The 8,240-nt window shown below is 37.3% G+C and overlaps 1 protein-coding gene across 1 annotated transcript; it reads right to left on the bottom strand.

Annotated features, from left to right (window-relative positions):
* Positions 1-3,969: 3,969 nt before the first annotated feature.
* On the bottom strand, positions 3,970-7,239 carry LOC116020127. Its single transcript, XM_031260617.1, has 3 exons — positions 6,319-7,239; positions 4,592-4,769; positions 3,970-4,432 (listed from the first exon to the last, which is right to left on the bottom strand). The coding sequence occupies exons 1-3, from the start codon at positions 7,033-7,035 to the stop codon at positions 4,035-4,037; spliced, it is 1,293 nt and encodes a 430-aa protein (XP_031116477.1). The 5' UTR covers positions 7,036-7,239; the 3' UTR covers positions 3,970-4,034.
* Positions 7,240-8,240: the final 1,001 nt, after the last annotated feature.

Below are 8,240 nucleotides of genomic sequence, written 5' to 3'. Positions count from 1 at the left end.
GAGATCAACTACGATAAGGAGTTATAGTCTAACTCAAATACATAGAGTTCTAATACCCCCTCAAGCACAAGGTATACTAGTAACTTGCAGTTTGTCTCTAAGTAATTAGCATATAAGTCTCACCATACTATGGATAAAAATAATAATGTTGAGAATGTTGATGTGGGTGAAGAACTATATAATCACAAGAATTTTATGATATATTATCACATGTTTTGTAAGAAAATTATAAATGATCAAAATCGAAATCATTGAAAGCTTGTAAGGATGTATTCAATTTAGAATTTCAATGACTTTTGTAGACTTTTTTAAATAAAAAAAGTTGATAAAAGTTTATTAATGTTTTTTATATAGACTTTTATACAGTCTTACAAAGTTTTAAAAAGTTTTAAAGTACTCTATAAAAGTCAATAAAAGTTTATTAAAATCTATCATTTTAAAAGTCTTTAAAAGTATACAAAAGTCATGATTGAATACACCCACCTTAGTGAATATATCAGCAAGTTGATCTTATTTGGTGGAGATGAATTTGACTTGAGTATCTCTAGAGGTAACTCTATATCTAACAAAGTGATAGTCAATCTTCACGTGCTTGGTACGAGCATGAAAGGTGGGATTTGCGCACATATATGTAGCACCTAGATTATCACATCATAACTTAGGAACAGAAAGATCGACTTGGCCCTTTGATTTCACGCAGCACCGAAATAATCCATATCACTTCATCACAAACATATGCTAGAGCTTTGTGTTTTATCTCAATAGAAGATCTAGCAACAGTTCTTTGTTTCTTACAAACCCAAGACACAAGATTTGTCAATGATGAATTCCTAACTAAACAAAAGTGAGATGCAACTTTTTGTATTCAACTCATAGGTCAAATTGAATAGATTTAATTTTGTTGTTAAAAGCTTAACAAGAGTACGAAACTTATAAAAAATGGCATAGAGATCAAACTTTAGTTTCATGGGAAAGTACCAAGTGTAACGTGAATAATCATCAACGAAAATAGCAAAATAACGATTGCCATTCGTAGACAATAAATGAGTTGTGCCCCAAATATCAGTGTACACCAAATCAAGAATATTCAAACTAGATGATAAGCACCAAGGATAGCACTTATAAGGGGTCTTTATTAGATTAAAAGCGCATTGTTTTAGCATCCGATTACAATAATTGCATGCATTTTAGCTCAAATGCGATTAAAATCTTCTAACAACATTTCTAGAAAGAGTTTTGAAGCTAAAATAGAGCAAAAAACAAACAAGCCGAAATGCAGTAGCGTCCCACGCAGCCTCACATGCGTGTAGCTGAGCGTGGAGTTATTCCAGAGAGCCACCACGCCACTCACACGCGTGTGAGCAAGCGTGGTCGGGCCAAGGGCAATTTTGGGAATTTGTCCCCTTTTTGTCACCTATATAAATCCCTTTTGCCCTAAACCCAAAAGGGAGGAGACTAGATCAGAAAATTGATAGAATATGGTAGAATAGATTTAGAGGGTTTTCTCCCCTCTTGGGAGAAAATTCCTTTCTTTCATAAGTTTTAGAATAGATCAAGGGCAAGAGAGGAGATTGGATTTTCAAGATCAAGGTTGTAAAGATCCCCTTCTCAAAGGGTGGTAATCATTCTCTTCATTTTCTAATTCAATACTTGTTTCTTTGAATTTTCCTTTCTCTTTCTTGTTTCTCTAGTATGATAGAGTAGATTAGATAGGGGATTGGTGGCCCCATGGTAGATCTATGTGGATGTTTAATATTATTTCTTTGATTTGTGAATTGCTTGTTTGTTGGATGTTGAACTCGTGTGGATGATGTTCTTCAAGCTTTGTGCCTTTTGTGGCCACATTAGGTAGCAAACCCAAAGGAAGTGAGTGTGTGCGCGATAGCGGCCACTCACGAGTCTAACTCACCCACATCTCCACTCTTAGTCCGAAAGGACAAGATCCGAGAGGAGTGGTAGACAAAGTGTTCGATGAAATGCCCCAACCGAATGAGGATGTGGGAGTCCAAAGTGTGACGCCACTTGGTGATGTGCCACGAACTCCCTAGTATATTCCACAACTTGCACTCGCAAAACCATCCAAAGATAAACCACATGGAAAAGCCTAAAGCCTCAATCTCCACTTTACTTTTATTTATTTTACACAACCACTATCAACCTTCCCCTTCTTACAAATGAATCCAACCCTTAGCACTCCCGTAACTCTTTCTCTTCAACCTCTTAGATGCCAACACACTAATTCGATTCCCATTCGCCATCCTTGAGAGACACGACACTCGGGGAGTCTTGACTCTTCGTTTTATCACTTCACACCTTCACATTCGCACTCACCCCATACAAACATTCATTGTCACTAGACGACTCAACACATGGCAAAGGGAAACACGCAGATTTACCCAATTAACACGCATTACACATACAAGAATTATAATGAACAATATAACTAGACCCACTAACTGAACAAGACTAAAGAATACGACTAAGAACATGAGGGTGAGGATGCCCTAGACGATTATGCCGGACAGATGCAGAGGCACGGGTAGAGAGAAATGCGGAAGCTGAAGAAGCTGGGACAGATAGAGTATAGAGCCCCCCAGAGCTATTGCCCCGCAGAAAAATTTCCTTGTGTTGATATCCTTCACAACAAAAAAAGAGGGGTGAAACTCAAAAAACACTTTATTATCCGATGCAAATTTATGAACAGATAATAAAGTTGTAGACAAACTAGGAACATGAAGGACATTAGAAGGGGATCTAATGTCCCTGTGTCTGGAAACCAAGTGTGTGAATCAGGATTGGCATATGAAGGGGGATCATAATAAATCATATGAGCCTGAGGATCCCTGGAGTATCGATTGTAACACATAACCGCAGTGTGCCCAATAACCCCACATATTTGTCATTTAGGTTGCCAATTGCCATTGTGACCGCCACGCCCACGACTGCCATTGCCTTGGTTCCGGTCGCTGCCACCGCCATGCAACTGCCCGGAGCGACCACTGTGCTGCCCAAAATTTCGACCGTCACCACCACACGAGTGCCCTCGATGCTATCCACCCCGCTTAACAAAAAAAGCCGCCAGCGAGGAACCACCATATATAGTTGTCGCCAACGATGAATTCTTGCGCCCCCAAGAAGTCCGTAAGCTCTTGAAGAGTAACAAGTTGTCCACGAACGGCGAGGGAGGCTGTTAACGAATGATACTTAGGCTGTAACCCCCTAAAAACATAAAGGTTTTGTTTGTCTAGAGTTATTGCCGGCCGACAAGTGCTAAATCTTCAACAAGAACCTGGGCGCGTCCAATGTAGTTAGCCACCAATGGATCGCCTTGTCGTAGTGGCTGCAACTGTCCAAGGAGGTTCAAAGAACTCGCACGGGAGAACGACGCTAAGAACTGCTCGACTGCGTCACAAACTGCCTGGCTCGTCCGACGTCCAACTGCCAATGGCATGACCTTGTCGGATAGGGATGATATAAGCATAGAGAAGAGGGTTTGATCCTGACGTACCCATGCAACGTAGTTATGCTCATTGAGAAAAGGAACCACTTGAGTTCGCCAAAACTGATAATTCTTATAGGTCAGTTTAATACTGATAAAATGGTGAGTGGTGGATAGAGAACTCACGATCAAAGAGACTGAAGAAAGAGCAACATTAGAGATTGCCCGTTTAGAGGAATCAACTAACAGATCCGTCAACCATGAAAAGAAACCCTAACTAGCTGATACCAGATGAAAACTGTGTAATTTTATTAACAGATCTTAATTACAAACATGCATAAGTACATGTATATGCAAAAGAGAGTCTCAGAGCGACTGGGATAGGGAGTTATAGTCTAACTCAAATATATCAAGTCCTTATAAAACCAATGAAAGATGCCATGATTGAACCTTTGTGCTACCCACAAAAGAGACTATATCCATATGTTGTCATTAAAGAAAAAAAGTATAATTTATATAAATAATAAATGTGAGGAAAAATATAATATATTAAAATAAAATAAAATTAGAAATGAAGATTAAGCAATAATATAATTTAACTTCCACTTAATTCTTGTGATAATTCCTCTACCAATACACCAAACATGACAACCTCAATCTCCATTGCAATTTCCTCGGCTTGCTGGTGGCGACAATTCTTCCACTCTTCAAAGCCCATTCTGCAGAAATCTACTCTGTTATATACTTTTCCAAACACCACTTTGCGATTATTCAAGTCATCATTAATCTCTGTATTCTCTTCTGATCTCTGGCTTGAAACTTGCAATGTCGTGTATGGATTAATCTCTCCATCTCTGCAACATATCACCCTCTCCTTGACATCTTCTTCTTCTTCTTCTTCCTCATCGAACATTAGTTTCTCGAGTTCAATGGGATCCAACTCCGCCAGTTGCTCGAATCTATGGAGCTTGTATAAGAGCTCTTGTTGTGCTTCTGTAAATGCCAAAATGAAACAGAGTTAGATGGAAATAATTGTAGGAGAAGATTATATACATGGCGAAACTAACGAAACGGCTTGAAAGATCGTTAAGAATTACTATTAGAGAGATAAAATTTAATTTGATTAAATGAAACGAATTCATGTTACCATACTTTGTAATGTGGAATAGCTACATTCAGGATCGTGATCGTCTTCGTCATCCTCGTCTGCTTTGAAATTATCATCTTCAAACGAGTGGTCCAATACAGAAACTGGACTGCATTGTTCCTTGTTATCTTCTTCTTTTTGTTTAGCATTTTCCAGGTCTTCATCTTCACAGTTTTCTTTATTCTGTTATGGGATATATCAGTCAAACTGGTCAGACTATTAACTCTCTTTTTTAATAATTATAAAATTATAAGTTCCATCTTAACAGAAGCAGTTTTTTTAGTTTGAGATGATCAATTACCACAATAATATTAAAATAATTGAATATGTATAAATGCATAGCTCTAATCAAATCTTTATTCTACCATTAAAATAGTAAGCCACATTATCGTTCAAATTACCTTTCACCTAAATGATTTTTCAAAATGTAATCTACACGGACTTAACTTACAGGATTAGTAGGCTGCATTTAGAATAAGTGACCAATGCACAAATTTTTTTGTGTCCACCCGACGTAGGAGGCCTTAAGATTGGAGATTTAATTTTTAAGAAAAAGATTTTTCAAAATATAATTAAAATGGTGGGTGGTCCAACCACTCTATTAAAAGCATTCTTAATTGAATGGAATTTTAATTAGGGAATCGATTACAAAATTATATGAAAGTTGACTGCTAACCTTAATTCTTTTGGTCGAAGTGATAAAATAAATCTTGATTTGTACTTTTGTGTAAATAGTTTAATAGACAAGGCCTAATTAAAAAAGATTCTAGTGGCAGAAGCGTGTACATTAATCAATAAACGGATTTGACGCTATTCTCCCCCGAATGAAATGACATCTGTACCCTCTTCAATTTCTCTGAAAACATCTTGTTTATGATCATCAAAAGACCAAGAAAAAAAAAAGACCAAGAAACAGTTGGTATGGTGGTTTTATTTGGAGCAGAAGGAATTGATTTTTTTTAAAAAATAAGATTTCGAGCTTTAAAATAAAGTTAAAATATTTATATTGCTGTTCATGTGAAATTCGAGTCCTATTGTAATGGTTGGGGTATTATATTTCAGTTTCATCATGTTAAAAGAAAAACACAATTTTTCTTTTTAAAAAAAAATTAAAATTAATCACTGTTTTGGTCCCTCGATTATGCCGTAATTATCAAATTGGCCTTCAACTATCAATTTTGAACAATTTAATTCTTAACTATTGATTTCGTAACTAATTTGGTCTTCCGTCAAACTGATGGAAGACCATATTGGTAATTAAAGAGGACCAAATCAGTTTCAAAATCAATTGTCGAGAATTTAATTGGTCAAAATTTATAATTAAGAACCGATTTGATAATTACGATATAGTCCAAGCACCAAAACAGTCATTAATTCAAAAAATCATATATATATATATATATATATATATATATATATATATATCTTCTTTCAAAACTCTTATCTTTTAACACAATCAAAATATATTATTTTGCCCTTAGTAGTTGAACAATTATTATACACCAATGCAAATTTTACCTCTTGTATATTCTGGATTGCATATTTTTCTAATTACTTAAAAATATATTATTCTTTACCTTTTTAAAAAGGTAAATATGACACACCAAAAGAATTTTCCAAATAGAACTTATAATTCTATCATAATATATATTGTTCCCAAAGAACATATGATCGTACTAAAAGTTACCGTATAATAGGTAGTGGTAAATACGGGGTAATTAGAAAGGCAAACCTGTGTTTTGTGAAGACCTGGAGAAGCCGCCGGAGATGAGAATTCCGGCGTGCGGAGATCGGGAGAAGGGCATCTATGGAGGGAAAACCGGAAAGGGCTGTCAGCAATTTCTTCAAAATCCTCGGAGCGGAAGCTACTGGAAGCCTCCAAATCCAAATCCAAATCCAAAGACTTTTCGTCGTCGTTGCTCTCATCAGACCAGCCGGCGCTGCTCAGCCGCCGCCGGCGTCTGTGATTATAAGCGCAGGGAAATCCCACTTCATGCTGCTCTTCAATGTTCTTAACCTCACGCATTTTCTTCTTGCTATTCCGCTCCTTTAATCTCTTCAAAACCGACCCAAACAATCCTAACCCGCAATTCTTGATCCTCGGCCCCTGAATCCTCGTTGCCGCCTCCAGGAGCAGCGCCGCCGTCCTCGCCGGAACGTGAAGCAAAACTCTCCCGTTCTGGGTCTTGGCCGACGCCGGAGACGGAAAACCCACCTCCGGCGAGCCTCGGAAGGAGAATAAACAACCACGTTTACACAGACTCCTCTGCTTCAAAGTTAAAGTTTCAACAAACGATTTCCTTGTTCCGACATGAACAAGGCTGTGGCTGCTGTCATCTCCCATCATCAACTTGAGCTGACTTTTCCTGTCAGAAATGTAACTCTTGAGGTGGAAAGGCTGTTGGTCTTCTCTCAGAAGCTCATGCAGATACTGCTTCTGAGCTGCCATGGCAACAAAATCTCAGACTGAACTAATTTCAGGCAATAATTGAATCAAAATGGCCTTTCCACCTCAAGAGTTTGAGCTTCTGAGCAGCATAGAAGATACAGTGGTCTGCTTTAATTTGTTGAAGAGGCTTCAACTTAACTTTTTCTTCTTTAACAGAGATTTTGAGGGTGGGGAACATGTACAAAAAAAGAGCACAGAGAGAGGGTGTGGGGGTAGGGGACGACTTTCTCATTTAAATCTGAGGTTTTATAGAATCGAGGCAAAGGTGGTAAATAAACAAACAAATTTACTTCACTAACAACGTGATAAATACGCAGTAATGTTATAAATATACAGTGCAGAGTGTAATGATATAGTTTTTCAAGGTAAATTATCTAAATTTTAATTCTTTTTACCCTTTTTCTCCCAAAAAATTGAATCGTCTCACCCGGATCAATAAAGCATATGAGAGGAGATAAATCATGGTAATTCTATTAATCATGTAGGAGGAGATAAATCATGGTAACCAATGACATAACAAACAGGGTCAAATGCGGATATACAAAAAAGGATATGCCCACTTTGAAATCTACTCATTTTAATTATTTTACTCTACTCTGTTTGTTGGCCCAAATTTTACTATGGATCACATCCCACAATGAATTGTGGATCATGCATCAAAACATCGTTTTGATTAATGAAAACAAACGGTTGAAATGACCTCCATTCCGCGCCGTTAACTTTCAATTTATATACACTGCAGTTACCTTTCAACACAACTGCAATTCATTTTCGATATAATTGCACTTTCATTCGACATTATACACTCAAATATGTGAAACTGTTATTCAGTTTCTTTTTCAACACAACTGCAGTTTCTTTTATAATACACTACCATTTCCTTTCAACACAACTACAATATCATTTCGATATAACTACAGTTTCATTGGACAATATACACTCAAAAATGTGAAACTGTTATTCAGTTTCATTTTATATGTGATACAGCAAAATACGGAACAGAATACTGTATTTATATTAGATCGGGTATAAGGTAGAATACCCTAGGGGAGACCGAGCTACGTGACAGTGGGTCAGAGGTTCCCGGTCTCTTTAGCTACTGTATTAGAAGAAATAGCCAAAAGTCCTCTCTACTGCATTAAATGCGATTTTTATAGTGGCTCCAGCCAGGGTTCCGGTCTAACGGCATGTAAGACGCGTGGCGG

The sequence above is a fragment of the Ipomoea triloba genome, chromosome 1 (assembly GCF_003576645.1).
Source record: "Ipomoea triloba cultivar NCNSP0323 chromosome 1, ASM357664v1".
Taxonomy (NCBI): domain Eukaryota; kingdom Viridiplantae; phylum Streptophyta; class Magnoliopsida; order Solanales; family Convolvulaceae; genus Ipomoea; species Ipomoea triloba.
The sequence above is the reverse complement of the archived record's forward strand: the minus strand, read 5'-3'. Positions and strand labels throughout refer to the sequence as shown.